At 34.8% G+C, this 19,626-nt stretch overlaps 1 protein-coding gene across 2 annotated transcripts in view; it reads right to left on the reverse strand.

Annotated features, from left to right (window-relative positions):
- LOC111155185 (zinc finger CW-type and PWWP domain containing 2) overlaps nt 1-19,626 on the reverse strand; it is an 81,420-nt gene that overhangs the window by 19,496 nt on the left and 42,298 nt on the right. For both annotated transcript variants that reach the window (XM_022515283.1, XM_022515282.1), the window contains exon 4: nt 14,474-14,520. In XM_022515283.1, coding sequence (XP_022370991.1) covers nt 14,474-14,520 — 47 coding nt within the window. The remainder of the gene's footprint in view (nt 1-14,473; nt 14,521-19,626) is intronic.

A 19,626-nucleotide genomic window follows, 5' to 3' on the forward strand; every position in this document is an offset into this window, starting at 1 on the left:
AAGATTATCCATTTTATCTAATTTTGTATCTTACTGCTAATAGTTATCCTATAGAATTCCCATAGATTGTAATTCAAGATAAAAGAAGTAAACCTTGCAACCTAATTAAGCATCTTTAGTTACTGAGTTATTAAAGAGTACCATGTTAAAAGTTACTTCCCCAAGAGTCCCCAGCTGGCTCAGTCAGTGGAGCATGCAACTCTTGATCTCCAGGTTTTGAGTTCAAGCCCCAAGTTGGGAGTAGAGATGACTTAAAAACAGAATCTTAAAAACAACAACAACAACAAAAAACACTTCCCTGGAAGTCTGTTTCACAACATTGCCTTGTGGTGGTGCAGTTTCCCAGTTACCCTCCATGTTTTGAGTACAAGTTAATTGAAATTAGTATGAAAATAACTTTTTATGTTAAGATTTCCACTGATGATTTAAAGTGATAAATGGGTAATTTCTATATATATTAATATATTTTTCTATGTATTTTAAAAATGCAAATGCACAACAAAATAGTGCAATTACATTTTAAAATTTAGATTTCAGGTATAGAAAATATTCTCTATTTTGATCAGGGATGGTAGTTACATAAGTGTATATACATTTAAGAAAAAATCACAAAATTCTACACTTAGTATCTTCCACAGTGTTTAAATTTTAACCTCAATTAAAAAGTTAAATTAAGAAAAAGATAAGCCAAATGAAAGAAAACTATAGTAACTAACAGTATAGCAAATGGCAAAATGGTGATAGAATACCTGAATGATTCAAGTCTGGGGAACACTGGCCTATAGAAAGGTGAATGATGCCCACAGAGTAGAATCCAAAAGGAAACTAAATGAGTTTTGAATTCTGACTGTGACTCTTCCCAAGGGGTTCCTCTGCTTACTATTCTTTTCAGAGATTTCTCTCTGCCTGGGGCTAGAAGCCAGCAGTAGGGATCTATTATAATATTTATCTTTGGGGAAGGATACATATAAAGCTAGTGAATCAAGTGAGTTGCAGTACATGAATTCCATATTAATAGCAAACTTATTAATTAACACAAATATCTAGACATCTAGTCATAAAATGTAGGCAACTTATCCTGCGACAGGGCTAATGAAAATTTCCTACTTATTATGAAGAATTTTTACAATAATTTTGGAGAAAAATATTTTTTCATCAGAAAATATAATAGCCTAATTTCCTCATACATAAATGTATAAATCAAGACAGTGATCATTAATTTTGTCTTTCAAAGTGTTACAAGTTAAACTCTTGGCACTAATAAAAGCGAAGTGTTAAGAAAAAAGATACTCATACATACAGACATAATTTCTGTATATAAGCCAAAAAAATTAGAAAACATAATGACAAAGAGATCCTTTTCTAATTAGTAATACTATCTGATAGTCTTAATTAGAAATATGTAAAATTCTACATTAAAAAAACTAAAGGGAAACAGAGAGACAAGTTGTATTTCTACATGGGTGTATTTAACATTATAAATATATAATTTCTCCCTAAATTAACCCATAGATTTTCTACAATACAAATCATTATCTCAACACAATTTTTCTTGGGGGCTTCAACTGTGTAATTCTAAAGTTCATTTGTATGTAGTTAAAACTATTTAAATTGTGCCTTTATTGGGGTTTCCATTGGAAAGGAAAGGTTGGGTAGGGTGAACAGTTCAGGACTGGCTAGTTTCATTAATTCTGGAGGGCTCTGGCCTATAGGAATGGTCACCAGTTGCCTGGTATTCAATTATGGGATGACTGAGGGCAATGGAAATATTGGCTTGGTATTTCAGAGTTTGCTAAGAAGTTAGTTGAGGAATAAGGGTTTAGAACTGGTTGATTTGCATATGAAAGATGTATCCTTTGCTACTGGTAAGGGGCAGTTCTTCCCCAGCCAGAAAGGTTTTTCAAAATGTCAAAACACAATAATATACAGAAAATACATACATACACACACACACATGCAACGACATAATACAATCTGAAAAAGTAAACAGATAAGAACTATGAGAATAATTTTTAAAGATTATACTAATGAAGGATCACAAATATACATGTTAAAGAAAAGATAAACAATAACTAAAGCAATTTGAAATTTAAGACCCAATAGATGAATAGATAGAGAAGTAGGCATTCTGACATATTAAATGTCGTATGTCACATAGTGAAGATGGCAGATATTATAAGGAAGATAAAAAAGAGTAAAGAAGGGAAACATTACTTGTTAGTCAATAAATGGTATTGGAATAACTGGCAGTGTAGGAAAGAAAAGTATCTTTTTCCTCTACCCTTCTAATTTCTCCAGGGAGGCCCTTGTAACAAAAAAACAGATTAACAAGAGAAAAAGCATATAGATTTAGGGGCGCATGGGTGACTCAGTCAGTTGATTGTCCAACTCTTGATTTCAGCTCAGGTCATACTCTCTGGGTCCTGGAATCAAGCCCCAACTCGGCTCCACTCTTAGTGGGGTGATTGCTTGGGGGTTCTCTCGAATAAGTAAATACATTTTTAAAAAAGAACAAACAAAAACAAGCATACAGATTTATTTAATATAAGTTTTTTTAAAAAAAATATTTTATTTATTTATTTGACAGACAGAGATCACAAGTAGGCAGAGAGGCAGGCAGAGGGTGGGGTGGGGTGGGGAGAAGCAGGCTACCCATGGAGCAGAGAGCCCGATGTAGGACTTGATCCCAGGGCCCCGGAATCACGACCTGAGCCAAAGGCAGTGGCCCAACCCACTGAGCCACCCAGGCGCCCCTATTTAATGTAAGTTTTATGTGACATGGCAGCCTTCATTAAGGACATGAACATCCAAAGAAGCAGTTAAACCTAAGTTTTTAAGCTAGGTTTGAAGAGTAGAAGGTCATGGGAAAATGTGACAGGATATGAAAGGGTAGGAGTTAAGTGTAGTAAACTGTGGAAATGGCAAGGCTTACTCCCTCAGATTCCTCTCAGGTTCCCTCTACCTTTAGAGATAAGAAACCTCCTTTCCTTCCATTGTAAGGATGATATCTTACATGAGGCTCTTATAACCTGCTCCAGAAAAAGTCAGAAAATTCTTCCTGCACCTGCCATTTCATAAAATCTTTCAGCTTGAAATATTCAATATACCAAGATGCCATCTTTGGGGTAGCATGTCCTGAACCCCATCTTAGCAAGTTGCATAAAATTTTTATACCCTATCCTCATATCTCATATAGAAATAAATCTATATTCCCATAATAGCTAACATTTGTGAAATGTTTTCTATGTTGTAAGCACTATGTTATGTGCTTTACACAACTTGTTAGAGCAATCTTTACACAAATTGTCAGAGTCAGAGTCTTTGCAATACTTCCATTCTTCCCACTTAACGGGAAATTGAGAGCTTACAAAGTAGCTAATTTCAGATCATATTGCTAGTAGGTGACAGAGCCAGGATTGTTACCTCAACAGTCTACCTCTAGATGTTCTTCTTCTTACTCACTCCACTGCATTATTATCTATGAAGAAGCCTATGCTAAGTAAGAAATAAAAAAATCTCAGAAATTCAGATGTGACCACATACAAATATTTAACCTCCATATTTCCAGGAAAAAAAGAATAGAAAAACAAGCAATATGCTGGGAAAAGCATATACTGAAATGATGGCAAAAATTTATATTTTCATTACTAGCATATAAAGTATTCATATAAATTTGTAAGATAATATTAAGAACTCAGACACAGGCAATTTATTACAAGTCACAGAAATGCAAATTAAAACAACAAAGTATGATGTACACTGGCAACAACATTTTTATGTGAGAACACCTGTCACTGACTGTGGCATTTGTATGCACTGCTGGTGAGAGTGAACAACCTGATGTATTCCTATCACTGTCCCAGGGATCCTCCTACTGGGAGCTGTCAGAAGGAAACCAAACATGTGGTGGGAAAGGAAGCAATATTCATGGAGATTTTCATCAAAGTGTGACCAACAGGAATTAAAGAAAGATTAAATGAATCACAACATATTTTGTTTAATGAAAGGGCAGTCTTTCCAAGCATGTCACAAAATCTCTAAAATCCTAAAAGAAAAAAAAATTTTTTACTATGTAAGTACAGCAAAAGAATTATAAAAAAGGGAAAAATTATAAAAATTTAAAATATAAAATTTAAAATATAAAAATTATTTAAAAAATTTAAAATATAAAATTTAAAATATAAAAATTATAAAAAAGGGAAACTGAAATGTTTGCAGCATATTAAGTATTAACAATCAATAATTAAAGAGAACACCTACAATTCAATTATAAAAAAAATGAGAGAGAGAGAGAAACAGGCAAGGGTATAAATAGTTTTCAGAAGAAATACAAAGTCCAATAAATGCATTAAAAAGTGCTCCAACAGGGTGCCTGGGTGGCTCAGTCAGTTAAATGTCTACCTTTGGCTCAGGTCATGATCCTGAGGTCTTGGGATGGAGCCCTGCATCGGGCTCCCTGCTTATCCCCCTCCTGCTGCTGCCCCCACTTGTGCGTGCTCTCTCTCTCTCTCTCTCTCAAATAAATAAATAAATAAATAAAATCTAAAAAAAAAGTGCTCAACCTCATTAAAGTAAAAAAAAAAATAGATAACAGCAAATGAAAACAATGTTATTATTATTTTATATCTCCTTTTAAATATTGGCAAATATGTAAAGATATCTAAAGCTGGCAAGAGAGTAGGAAAAGCACTGGTAGGAGTACTCAGATATAATTGTTTTGAAGAGAATTTGACAATGCTTGACTGGAATTTTTAACTTTTATTTTGAAATAATTTTAGATTCACAGGAAGTTACATATATAGCTCAAAAGAGTTCCCACATGGTCTTCACCCAGCCTCCCCCAATGTTAACATTACACAAAATCATAGTACAATTATCAAAACAAGAAATTAACATTGCTGCAAAACCATTAACTGAATAAAGACCTAATTCAAATTTCATGAGTTTTCCCACTGATGTCCTTTTTCTGTTTCAGGACCCAAAGTAGGATCTCACATTACATTTGGTTGTTACGCCTCCATAGTTTCCCTCAATATGTAACAATTTTTCAGTCTTTCCTTATACATAAACAAATTTTAAATACTCACATCCTTTACCCCAGCCATTTCACTTACAGGAATTATTCTGTTGAATTTGTGCAAAAATGTACAAGGATGCTTATTTCCAGATTTTGAAATAGTAAAATGTTAGAGATGGGGCAACAAGAGGGGAGAAAATGACTTGAACTTTCCATTTTACACATTTTGGAACCTTTGGTATTTTCTCCCTCGGATGTATTACATAAATTTATAATGAAAATAAAAGAAAAGAATTTATAAAGAAAAAAGACTGGTAATGGCTAGAGTTGGCATGTTAAGGCAGTCTAGACATTCCCTTACACTAGTAACGGGACTGTAATTGGTACCATAACGTTGGGGGATTTTTTGGATGGGAGATGTTTAGCAATTTGGCTAAATTGAAAATGTGCCTACTCTTTGACTCAGCAAGATCTCTTCTAGCAATTTTTAGTGTAGAAATATTTACAGAAACATTTAAGGAGATTTGTGTACAATGATGTTGCTGCATTTTTATTTATAATTTTGCTAATCCAGAATCAACCTAAATGTCCAGGAGAATGTTCAATAAATGAAAAAGCTTCTATAAAAAGATATGCTACGCAAATGGGATAGATCTGGTATATCTGGTAGATCTCTGACTTTCCCATTCTTCTCAGATGTCCACAATATATTATTGAATGAAAAAAGTAAGGTTTAATTCATTACATTCATGTTAATAAAGTATATATATTTTATACATATAAATATTATATATTGTTTTTCACATTTATTTGCATATATACTACATATATTTATATATGCATAAAGTATATAAAACTATTAACAGTGGCTTTTCTTTCAGAAGTGAAATTATAGTTGGGAAAGAATTTATATCTGCTCTTTTTTGTTTTCTCATAATGCTATTTCACTAATTTAAAAAAACCCAACTCTTAAAAGTAATAAGAACTATAAGGCAACATGAAAAAGATTTGTGATACAATACATAAATGAACATTAATAGCACATTGCTCAATGATTAAAACTATGCAAATAAACATGCATATATAAACAACTGTAAACAAATGCAAAAATTAATTTAAAAATTTTATTCGTGCGGATGGATTTTAGATGATTTAAAAAAGTTCTGTCCTCCAAATATAATGTTATTATATTACTTTGAAAAAATTAAGTCATGATTAAAATGTGGAAGTTAGTGGCACCTGGGTGGCTCAGTGGGTTAAAGCCTCTGCCTTTGGCTTAGGTCGTGATCCCAGGGTCTGGGATTGAGCCCCGCTTAGGGCTCTCCGCTCAGCAGGAAGCCTGCTTCCTCCTCTCTCTCTGCCTGCCTCTCTGCCTACCTGTGATCTCTGTCTGTCAAATAAATAAAATCTTTAAAAAAAAAAATGTGGGAGTTAATTTTAAAAAGAAACTTTGACATAATCTAACCTAATAGAACTATGATGATATTGTAAATCTGAAAATTTTAAATATTCTTAAATCCTTCCTATTTCTTAGAAATTAGAGAAGTACTAGGCATTTATTAAACAAGCACCTACTAAAATACAGTAAACACAAACCTATTATAATTGTTTTTCATGTTACCTTTATAACACTCACACACATGTTACCTTTATAACACTCACACAAGGTAATTATTATTTGGTTTCTAAAACAAAGAAGGTCACACATCTAAGTAGCAGAACTAGCTACAGAAGTCAGATCTGGTTCATTCATAAGTTTCTATTCTGTCCACCACAATATGCTGTTTCCTGAATACTTGGTTTTATATTTAAACATCTTTCAGAATCTGTAACAGGTAATAGCATCAGCCACTCCACCCATTTCCTGATACACTACTATTTTTATTCTTTCATTTCATTCTTTCTAGGGCCAACTGACCCGGATTATTTACTCTGGTCTGCACAAGTCCTTTGACATTCTGAAATTACTTACCGAGCTGTTATAAATATTTCATGGAATATTAGAGCAGAAAGGGACTTAGAGACAATCTAGATCTTCCCCTTCTTATTTTTTTCAAGTGGGACTCAGAGATTAGTGAGGCTTACTCTAATTCTCTTTCATTCAGACTGCTCCACTAGGCAGAGTGGTGGTCAGGTCAAAAGGTGTGTGCACCTAATACTCCTCACCTCGATCTTAACGGGTAGCCACAGAACGGCTGAACAGCTCAAAGGGGCCTTTGGGAATGGCAGCGGCTTTTAGATATAGCTCTCCTACTTGACCCAAGAAGCACTACTCCCAGTTGGCACTTAGCAATGGTTTTCAAGGTGGCAACATTCTTACATCTTGGTTCAAAGAGGCGGCAGCAACCACCAGTGCAACCCAGCACAGGCCAACACAGAACTCGGACAACTTATTCCTCAAGGTCCTTTCACAATTCAAGGGAGGCAGGTGACACTGTGGTTAGTTTTGATTTTACAAGCCCATTTGGGGAATTTATCCTGCAAAAATAATGGCGTCAGTATTTAAAGATATATGAACAAGGAGGTTTATGAGAGCACTACATGTAGCCATACCTGTGACTTGAAAACTCCCACTCACTCATCACTATAGGGCTGACTGACTAACCGTGATAGATCTGCTATTGTAGGCTCTGAAGATTAAAAACAGATCTGTATCTGTTAGCCTAAGTGTTAAATCTACAGAATAACATATAATCAGATCTCATTGTTGTAAAAATAAGACAATCACAAAATACTTTTACATGTATGTATACACATTTGTTTACATAAATACAAATAAATACAACAGACTGTTAGGATTCGCAACCCAGGATAAGGAGCTATACAGCCAATTAACTTACTTTTTTATCATTCACCTCTGTATTAAATTTTCGACAGTGGTGAATAGCCCTATGCCTGTTTTCTTCATTCAAGAAAACACTTTCACAACACTGACTCTCTCTATTTTTTTTTTTTTTTTAAGATTTTATTTATTTATTTGACAGAGAGATCACAAGCAGGCAGAGAGGCAGGCAGAGAGAGAGGGGAAGCAGGCTCCCTGCTGAGCAGAGAGCCCGATGGGGGGCTCAATCCCAGGACCTGAGAGCATGACCTGAGCCAAAGGCAGAGGCTTTAACCCACTGAGCCACCCAGGTGCCCCAACACTGACTCTCTTACGTAATAGTTGTTGAATCAAATGAAGTAACACTCGTATACACCTGGCCTTAGAAGGCACTTAATACATATTATTATTATTGCCTTTTGGTTTCACACCAACAGCTTCTTCTTGTCCACATATTGAGTTTTATATTAAACAGTTCTATCTTTAAAAAATACTATCTTCGGGGCGCCTGGATGGCTCAGTGGATTAAAGCCTCTGCCTTCGGCTCAGGTCATGATCTCAGGGTCCTGGGATCAAGCCCCGCATCGGGCTCTCTGCTCAGCAGGCAGCCTGCTTCCTCCTCTCTCTCTGCCTGCCTCTCTGCCTACTTGTGATCTCTGTCTGTCAAATAAATAAATAAAATCTTAAAAAAAAAAAAAAAAACTATCTTCAGGGGATCCTGGGGGGCTCAGTCAGTTAAGCGTCTGACTCTTGGTTTCAGCTCAGGTCATAACCTCAGGGTCGTGAGACTGAGCCCCACTTCGGGTTCTGAGCTCAGCATGGAGTCTGCTCAGGATTCTCTCTCTCCCTCTCTTTCTGTCCCTCTGCCTGCTTGCACACACACACTCTCTCTCTCAGATCTTTAAATAAATAAGTAAATAAATAAAATCTTAAAAAATATAGTATCTTCAATAGCCATATATCCAAAATGTATAGAAAAATAAAAACTACTTATTAGGTGAAATTAACACTCAAACTCTAGTAGGACTAGCTTGCTAATACTTGAATAAGAACTAAGGAAAACTAATTAATTTTAAATAAAACTACCTAAGGAGCACTGTGTGGCTGTGATGATTTCCTTGATTTCTCTAACTATAAATTTTTTCCTTTGTAAGGTGATGATGATATTGTCTTCTATGCCTTCTTCCCAAGGGTCTGAAGTGAAAGACAATATTTGCATAAATGTTTTATAATCTGAAAGTACTATATTGATGAAGAATTGTGGTTTTTTTTTTCTTTTTAAGATTTTATTTATTTATTTATTTGAGAGAGAGACCAGGAACTGGGAGGAGAGGGTTCAGAAGCAGGCTCTATGATCTGAACTGAAGGCAGGCACTTAACCGATGGAGCCACCCATGTGCCATGTGCCTGGAAGAATTGTTTTAAAGCTAGAATTGTGCCTGTTCATAAGGATGAAGTTTCCGATTATTTAAGAGTCAAATATACAAAGTGATTTGGATACTTAAAAAGACACTAAAAAGTGATTTGATATTTTGAAGATAGTAAAGGGATTTAAAAACCGAAGAAATGTTAAAAGAAGCTGTGGTATTATGGACTATCAGAACTGGAATTCTACCCTGGCTCAGCCTCTCCTGTTAGTCACTTAATGCCCCTGGGAGCAGTTTCTTTGTAAGAAGAATTATGGTAATACCTATTTCCCACTGGTATTGTGAGGGTCAAATGAGACAATCAACAAGCTTCTCAGCTCTATCAGACCTAACCAATCCCTTTTACAAGAAATATTTTGAAACATACCATTCTCTATTCTTAAATGAAAGTCACAGACCACTAACTGTAACCCCAGTATCTAAACTGGTCCAGTTAGAAGCTGCAGTCCCCTCCTTCCCTTTGGCACTGGGTGTAGACATATTACTAAGTTTTGCCAATGCGATGTCAGAGAAATGACATGCACAGCTTCAAGTTCATGTTTCTTGTTCAACTAATTGTTTGTACTCCTTTTCCACCTTACCTATTTTCATGGGCCAGAATGTGGATGTGATAGTGCACTCAACTTTTGACCATAGAGATTAGGACCATACCCTGGGGGTTCATATAACAATAAAACAGAAAAAACTTGGGAGTCTAAATGATTTTGTGGGGCAAAGCCTCCTCCCACCCTGGATCATTGGCCCACCTTTGGTCAGGTATAGAATAAAGTGATAGGTAAACTCCTATCTTATATGACTCCCTGTAATATGGAGTCTCCTTGTTACAGTTAATTGTAGCCTATAACATAATTAATATATCTGACTACATTAATAATTTCAAAATACTGTAACTATACTATAAAAGAGAAATAAAATATATTTATCATAAAGTAAAAATGCATTTCTATATGTGTATGCTTGAGAACAACTAATTTGAAGACATAATCAGTAAGATAAATGCCAGTCATCCCTATCATGAATAAATAAGTTTGGATAAAGTCAATCTGTACAGGATCTATAGAAAAATGTACCAACAGGAAGTAGTGGTGGACATAAGAACAGAAACTACTTTTTTTGTTTTTACTTATAACTTTATTGTAGACATACTTCATTCCTTCTTTTTTGAAAAAAGATTTTATTTATTTGAGAGAGAGAGAGCAAGACAGAGCATGAGTGGGGGTGGCAGAGAGAGAGGGAAAAGCAGACTCCCTGTTAAGCAAGGAGCCCAATACAGTGATCCACCCCAGGACGTAGGGATCCATGACCTGAGCTAAAGGCAGACGCTTAACTGACTGAGCCGCCCAGGGACCCCACACTTCATTCATTCTTATATAATTCTTTTTAATTTAAATATCTGAGTTCTCTTCTAGACTGTAGGAGAGTATATGCATTTTTAAAAATTTATTTATATTTTAGGTATTTAACATACAGTACAATATTGGTTTCAGAAGTAGAATTCAGTGATTCCTCACTTACATATAACCCCCAGTGCTCATCATAACAAGTGTCCTCCTAACACCCTTCACCCACCTCCCTGCATCAACCTTTAGTTTGTTCTCTATCATTAAGAGTCTTCTATTGCTTGATTCCTTCTCTCCTTTTTTTCTTTTCCCCTTCCCATATGTTTGTCTGTTTTCTTAAATTCCACCTATGAGTGAGATCATATAGTATTTGTCTCTGATTTACTTATCTCACTTAGCATAATATACTCTAGCTCCATCCATGTCATTGTAAATGACAAGATTTCATTATTTTTGATGCCTGAGTAATATTCCTGTGTGTGTGTGTGTGTGTGTGTGTGTGTGTGTGTGTGTGTGTATGCATGCCACATCTTCTTTATTCATTCATCAGCTAATGGACATTTGGGCTCCTCCATAGTTTGGCTATTGTTGATAATGCTGCCATAAACATTAGGGTGCATGTATTTTTGTATCCTTTGGGTAAATACCTAGTAGTGCAATTGCTGGATGGTAGGGTAGTTTTATTTTTAACATTTTGAGGAACCTCCATACTGTTCTCCAAAGTGGCTCCACCAACTTGTATTCCCAACAACAGAAGAAATAACAGGTGTTGGCAAGGGTGTGAAACTACTTTTAAGCTAAGTAGTAAGAGATAAGACATTTTATATCATGAAAGAAAAGAAATCTTAAAGAGAGATAATATTCTAAAATAAATTATAGATTGCCCAAGCATAGAAAATGGGAAGTATTATATTCTCCCAAATGAGTTTGGGAAAATAATTCTCTATAGGGGAAATAATTCTCTGTGTGCTATGACATGAGATGACCTAGTAACAAAATATCACAGAAATCCCACAACACATCAGGGCCACATTCAGTCTCTAGTACTTGAAAATAACGTGGCCAAAACTTTTAATATGTGAGGAAGAATGTCTCTTTTTTAAGATTTCATTTGTTTATTTAGAGAGACAGAGAAAGAGAGAGTGAAAGCAAGAAGAGGGGCAGACGGAGAGAGAGAATCTCAAGCAGACTCTGTGTTGAGTGTGGAGGCTGATGGGGGGGCTCTACCTCACCACCCTGAGATCATGACCTGAGCTGAAATCAAGAGTTGGACACTCAATTGACTGAGCCACCCAGGTGCCCCGAAGAAGACTGTCTTGATAATAAATTAGAAAAAGAAGCAATTAATATTTATATTATACTTATGTAATGAAGAATTTTAAGGTAGACTTTGGGGACATATCAGAGTAAGATTGGTAAACAATAGAAATAATTTTCTAAAAGTAATTTCCGTATGCAATATCTGTAGCAGATTTCTTAGTATTAATTCTAAAGTGTTAACACATATATAAAGGGTAGCAATACTATGAAATATTTCTAAATGTTTATTTTTTGAAATTCAAAGAGAACAATACATTTCATTTATCTGTCAATTCAGTAATATTTGATTTTAAGACTGTTAAAAGGCATCTCAAATTTCCTGTTTCTGATTTTTAAATGTTTTCCATGGTACCTCAGTAACTGCACTTCTACTCTTTATGGTTAAGTACATAGCTAAATATGTTACAATATGTTGAGTAGAAGATAAGCCTTCTAAATTCCTCGGCTTTTTGTCTAACATGTTATATTTCAGTATTACTTTGTATTAAATCACTATACAATTATGGTTGACCCTTGAACAACACAGGTTTGAACTTCACAGGTCTCCTGACGCACAGATTTTTTACAATACAGTATTGTATATGCATATTCTCTTATGATTTTAACATTTCCTTTCCTTTAGCTTACTTTATTGTAAGAATACAGCATATAATACATATAACATACAAAATATATGTTAATTGATTGCTTATGTTTTTATTATGCTTTCAGTTGACAACATGTTATTAGTAGTTAAATTTAAGGGAGCCAAATGTTATACATAGGTTTTTGACTGTAGCGGTCAGTGCTCCAACCCCGTGTTGTTCAAGGGTCAACTGTATATTTGTAGTCTGTTGAGTCTAGCTGCACATTCAAAAGTCATGCCAAATGCTGAAGAGTTTTCGTTATATAGTTTTGTTCCATGCATTGCAAGATAGCTAGTTTCCTTAGCATTGCCCAACAAAAAGCCCTCTATTCCTCCAAACTACTGTAGCCCAAGACACTTGTACAAATTCCCAACACACTCCAAGACACATAGGGCAGTGTCTCTCAAATAATATTTAAAGGACCAGTTTTGCCCCCAGTATGCCCCAGATCTATACTTCTATACAATTAAAAATAAGTTACTAGGAAAAAAATGAAATAAAAATAAATATAAAATATAAATTCTATTTTATCATTATATTCAACAGACAAAAGTGACTCTGTCAAATTGCTATACAACTTTCTAAATGGTTCCTGTCATATTTTGCTCTTGTCTCATTGCAGACCAATAATAAATAATAAATAGTTCACAGGCAACTTCACACTTTAAATGGTACTGTCCTAGAGACAGTAGTACCATGTTCATTGAGAATCACTGGCAAAAATAAAGCAATATATAGAAATGTTAGTCATTATTACCTGTATCATTTTTGATTCTAATATCCTTTAGCAGAGACTAAAATAAACAATTCCACCCACATTAATAATCCTGCACTCTCTCACATGTTCCTGTCTAAATGGTCACACATAGACACAAGTACTATTTCGTTTCTTTGAAAAAGGCAACCTTGTCTTCTATGATACAGGTGCAACATTATTTAGCCGGTGAAAAATACAGATTACTTTTACAAGTCAAAAAGCAAAAGTGTAAAACAAAATCAGATTTTTTAAAAGGACTCATGATAAAAATAAATAATACAAAAATGAAATGACTCATAATATATACATACTCAGAATACAAAAATGATGCTTACCTCATTGCCTGTTCATCTATAGGTCTGTGACCAACATTTTTTTCTCTTCTGTCGGGTTACACTCAACCTTCCCTGGGTCTGCCCTGCACCAACCCCCCCATTCAATGCAGGAAAAACTAGAGGGACAGGCTTTCCTTTCAATCACAATTATTTTTCTTATGACATCAATATATTATTTGTCTAAAAGAATTTAATTTAACCATTGGGCCTTTCTCTTTTTAAGTAGTGTCCTATTAAGAATACTGTCACTTGAGGAGAATGTTCTTCCTATTCCAATCATAGTTTTGAAAATAAGTAGTTAAACATCTCCCTGTATACAATGTACAGAATGATGTGTTAAATTTTAAACTTCTTTTAAAATGCTATTGACTTTACAAATTTTATTTAAAAGATGTTAGGTTTAGATTGATATAAATGGCTATTATTCTCAACTTCAAGGTAAAGTTCATATTAAACTGTGGATTTTAATTATTTAAATTTTCCATGAGATCACACACATTTCAATAATATGGTACACAAAAAATATTTTAGTATATGAGAGTATGTATGTGAAATACAATGTAAATAAAAGCAATCGCTAACTTGTTAACTTTAAATTTTTCATCGTTCTAATTTCTGATAATTCTGTAACAGTGAAATAAGTAATCATAAATATTAAATTTCTAGTGTCAACCTAAAAAAGGAAACATATACTCAACCAATGTCTAGGAGAAAAAAACTCATAATATGTCATTTTGCTTTTAAATATTAATTCAATTTTCTTTTAAAAATAACTTTAATCAAATGGAATTTGAAGTCTGCATATTTTATATAATGAAACATGATCTTACCCTTTTCTTGGCTACCACAGCAACTTTGCCATCTGCTTTGGATTTATCTGTAAGATAATAAAGTATGGCTGTTTCAAAAAAAAATGCCTACACTCCTGTTTGAGTAAGTGCAACGTTATACAATCAGAATTTTCTACCTTCTCATACTGTAATATGTGTTTTTAATGGTTCTTTTGATCAAAATGCTAACAAACTCAACTTTCCAGAGTTAAGTAGAACAAAATAATCCAAAAGTAATAGCATTAGGGATTCATGTACTTATTTGACAAACCTCCTCCCTTAAGTCTAATTGGTTGGACATTCTCGAGTTAGCATCTAGTGTATCCTATTTTAGGTTCTGGTCAGCTTATGTACTCTGAAGTATATAAAATCTGGAATGAAATCCCAGTGACCTCTACTTGAACATCTCCTCCATGCCAGACATGGGATAAAGACTTTACATAGATAGTATCTTATTTAAACTTCATTGATAATCTTGCAAAGTATGTAGTCCATCCCCATTTCACAGCAGAGAAAATTGAGACTAAGTACCATGCCTGAGGCCATGCAGTGGGGCCAGACCCATCTGTTGGCAAGTCTCTTATCTTTATGTCTGCTGCCTCCATGTGGGACCCATAAGCAACACAACAAAAAAGAGGACTAGAACCAAATAGAATATAGAAAACTATATTAAGATATTATTTTGATGTATGCAAAATAGTATGTGAATTAATAAAAATTATTGGCAATAATAATTAATAATTGGATTTTTGTAGGTTCAATATAGAATTCCAACTAAATTAATTATACATAAATATTTACTCATACATTTGTTTTATTAACCTTAATATTATGGTAATTGAAAACAATTAGAGCTATGGACATTAATATTATGGTTTTAGGGTTACATTTAATGTTAAAGAAAAACACATAGAAATTAAATTTATCAATATAGGACTGTAATTCCCAATGAACATATAAAACTAATAAAAAGAATAAATATCCATGAATATAAGAGTAAATAAATGCTTCCTATCTAAAAGCAAATATTGCAGTAAGAAACAAACTATTGGCATAAAACAGAGAAATTCAGAGAAGCAGGTTGTTACATTTATACCTATAATTAGCTGGCCACATGTAAACTGCCCTCTTTCCTATGTTCGGCTGCATGCTTGGAATAATCCCTTCTGGAATACCCTTTTTCTCCCCACTTATGAATGCACAAGACGATCCACCATCATTGAGAATTCCTCCATCTAAGAGAAATAATCACCTCTGTTGCAAAACCACAGTCATCCCAGGAAACAGGACTTTCTTCCCTGTATTATGGTTACTTCTGTACACGTCTAAGCACTCTGTAAGACTAGAATGTGCCTTAAAGGCAGGGACCACATTTTATAGGCAGTAGGTGCTCAATATTTTTTTATAATTAACAAATGAACATGTATTTTATTCAAAATCTTATATGGATCTGAAATATACATTTCCCTGAACAAATGAATATTATTTATTAGTTAAAATACATATGTTTACATGGTATAAGTTACTATACTAGACAGTATAAGATATAAAATACTGTATATGTTCTCAGACCTTTAGTTTCTTTATTGATAAACCAGAAGTAATAATTTATTATCTTACTGTTATTTTGTGAGATTCAAATAATAGAATTTATATAAATTCCTAAAACAATGTCTGGTGATAATAAATTATCAACAATGTTCTCTTTCAGCTAATAAAGACATTCTGGGGTTCGCACGCGTGCGTGCGTATGTATGTGTGTATGTGAGTGAGAGAGAAAGAGGGATCTAACTTTTGGAATACTAGCAAAAATAGTTTAGTGATGATACATTTTACCACTGTATCATCTTAAGTGATTCTATCATTCTCCCATTTAAATAATTTGTTTTAAGGGTACCTGGGTGGCTCAGTGGGTTAAGTCTCTGCCTTCGGCCCGGGTCATGATCTCAGGGTTCTGGGATTGGCCCCACATCAGGCTCTCTGCTCAGCAGGGAGCCTGCTTCCACTTCTCTCTCTCTGCCTGCCTCTCTGCCTACTTGTGATCTCTGTCCGTCAAATAAATAAATAAAATCTTTAAAAAAATAATAATTTGTTTTAGTCTTTTAAGCATAGTTGGAAATAAATTAATGAGTAATGATAAAAGAGCAAAGATTATTGAAATTCCATAATTTATTTCAAATTTATAAAAGGGCCCTGATGATAATTATAATAGAATAAAATGTCATATCTAAAATTTTTTTCTCCTTTCTCTTTTGAAGATCACTAATAACAAAAGTCATGATGAAATATCAACTTGTACATATAGTTAAAACTGCACAAAAAGGAAACTAAAAAACTAAAATTGGGTCCAATGGACCCTGATCATATACTGAGAGTTAACAAAAAAAAATTATCAATTTCCTATGTCTCTCCTCAACATATATGCCATTCTTATGTAAAATTTCCAGCAGGGAGACAATTGCAAACAGAAATACCCAAACTGCTGTTCCAGGAACTTTTTTTTTTTTTTTTTAAGATTTTAAAAATATATTTGTCAGAGAGAGAGAGAGAGCACAAGTAGGGGAGCGGCAGGCAGAGAGAGAAGGAAAAAGAAGCAGGCTTCCCACTGAGCAAGGAACCCTATGTGGGACTCGATTCTAGGATGCTGGGATCATGACCTGAGCCAAAGGCAGACACTTAACCGACTGAGTCACCCAGGCGTCCAAAAGCCTTCTTTTTCTTTTTTTTTTTTTAAGATTTTTTTAGGAACTTTTTATGTTGAAAGGTTACACAACCATCTCCCAGTGCAACACAGAAGTGTTTTGGGAAGTATCAACAACCACTCTGATTTTCAAAGGGATTTGCCAAAGGGAGAAAGTCTGATGTAATGCTGAGAAACTTTACAATCATTAGCAGTTTTTCTATTAATAACAGTAAGTCCATGTTCAACTTCAGCAACATTAAACACATTCTAAGAGCCAAATTTTCCCTAGTGAGAAAGGTTTAATTTCCTCCCTTCAGAAATCTCTGCATGTAGGGACCCTCACACAGAGTGAAAAGCAGTTAACAGGAAATGTAGATCTGGATAATTAAAAGGGCCTTTACTCCATTTTTGGGCTATAGCCACATCATAGTTTTAAAGTGCAAAAAAGGAGCTGCAGGTAAAAAATGAAAATGTTCCAAGTCAGTAGAGATGGTTATGCCTCATGACTCATAACAGATGTTAAAATTTTTTTATTTACAAGCATATTAGGGAGGAGTACAAATATGAACACAAATCAATGGTTCCTTTTTAAAATATAAATTTTTAAAGCCTGTCCATTCATGGCCTCAGAAAATCTGTCAGTCTATGTTTCTTTAAAGATGACAGCTGAAAGAAAGCATTTTCTTAAAAAGGTAGAGGACAGTCCAGTTGCTTATCTGGCATGTAAAGAGCTTGGAAGTCACACTCCATCCTCACAACAAGTAAAAAGCTAAACAAATTGAAAATCAATAACTCTTCTTAGATTCCCTTAGAGAAGTGAGGTCACAGAGCAAACCACTGCCCCCAAATTTGGAGACAGGCGAATAGAAAGAATCACAACTTAATGGAGCAGAAACCTCCACAGGAACTAGTGCTGGGGTAGGAACTCATGAAGTATAATTGATGAATTGCTGGAGCCTCAATGTGAACAAGCTGAGAGATAGAAATTCTAGGGGGACCCAGTCATGCAGAAGGGAAGCACACTTCTGTGAGTTTACCTACAGGAGTTCTATCAGGTTCTCAGAGTGAAGACTGGAGAAAAATACCTTTGTGCTTCCTCAGTGGGGAAAAAAAAAGGAACCTTTTTGAAATATGCTAGGGCATTCAGTTCTTAGCAGTTTGCCCTCAAGAGAAACTGTTTTACCAGAGCCTAACCTATTGTGTTTTTTTTCAGAGCCTAACTAATTAGCGGGAAGGAAACAAATCTAGCCTGCTGTAGTCTTCCATGTGGGGGAAGGGAACTATCCAACTCTAGCTCCCCTTTAACTGTCATGTGCCATGTAAGGGGGTAAAAAAGGTGAGAAGCACTTGCGCAGTTCAAAGTCCAGGACTGAGACCTAATCGTAGAACTGTAGACTGCCTGCCCCAGCCCCACATGCCTCACCACTACACTCGTAAAGGCCTATGTACCACAGTTTCTTTCACCTGGTACATCATGTTTGCCCTTCTGCAAATAAATAAATAAATAAATATAAAAAAAATATATATATATACACAAAACAAGGCATACTAAAAGGCAAAAAGCAATTTGAAGTGACAGAGCAAGCATCAAACATCAAAAACAGACCCATATATGTCCTAGATGTTGGAATGATCAGACTGAGTATATTGAACATAGTCGTTTTAAATTCAAAGTCTCCAGTGTTAGAGTAGGGAACATTCAAGAACAAATGGGTACTGTAAGCAGAGAGATGGAAATCCTTTTTTTTTTTTAAAGACTTTATTTATTTATTTGAGAGAGAGAGAGAGCATGAGCATCACTGGGGGGCAGGGGCGGAGAGAAAGGGAGAAGCAGACTCCCTGCTGAATAGGGAGCCTGATGCAGGGTTGGAACCTGAGCCAAGGGCAGAAGCTTAACCTACTGCGCCACTCAGGCACCCCAAAGAGATAGAAATTCCAAGAAATAATAATTAAAAAAGAAATGCCAGAGATGAAAAATGCTATAACAAAAATGAAGAATACCTTTCATAGTTTCATTGGTAGGACATAGCTGAGGTAACAATCTGTGTGTTTGATGATATATAAAATATAAACTTCTAAAACTGGAAGCACAGAGAAAAAAGACTGGGAAAAAAAGAACAGGATATTCAAGATCTATGGGAAAACCCCAGAAGTATAATATATGTGTAATTGGAATACAAGAAGGAAAAGAAATAGAAAGGAACAGGAGAAATACCTGAAGCAATAATGACAGAGAACTTCCCCCAAATGAGTGTCAGACACCAAATCAAGATCCAGTAAGCTCAGAGAACAATAAGCAGAATAAAAGCTAAAGATAGAAAACCAAAGATAAAGAAAAATTCTTGAAAGAAGCCTGGTGGTAGGCGTTGCCTTATCAATAAAGGAGCAAAGACAAGAATTTCATTCAGGTCCTCTCAGAAACCATGCAAATAAGAGGAGGGTGGAGTTTTGGAGTGGAGTGATTAGTGTT

The sequence above is a fragment of the Enhydra lutris genome, unplaced genomic scaffold (genome assembly GCF_002288905.1).
Source record: "Enhydra lutris kenyoni isolate GAN:26980312 unplaced genomic scaffold, ASM228890v2 scaffoldscaffold39, whole genome shotgun sequence".
In the NCBI taxonomy this organism is placed as follows: Eukaryota; Metazoa; Chordata; class Mammalia; order Carnivora; family Mustelidae; genus Enhydra; species Enhydra lutris.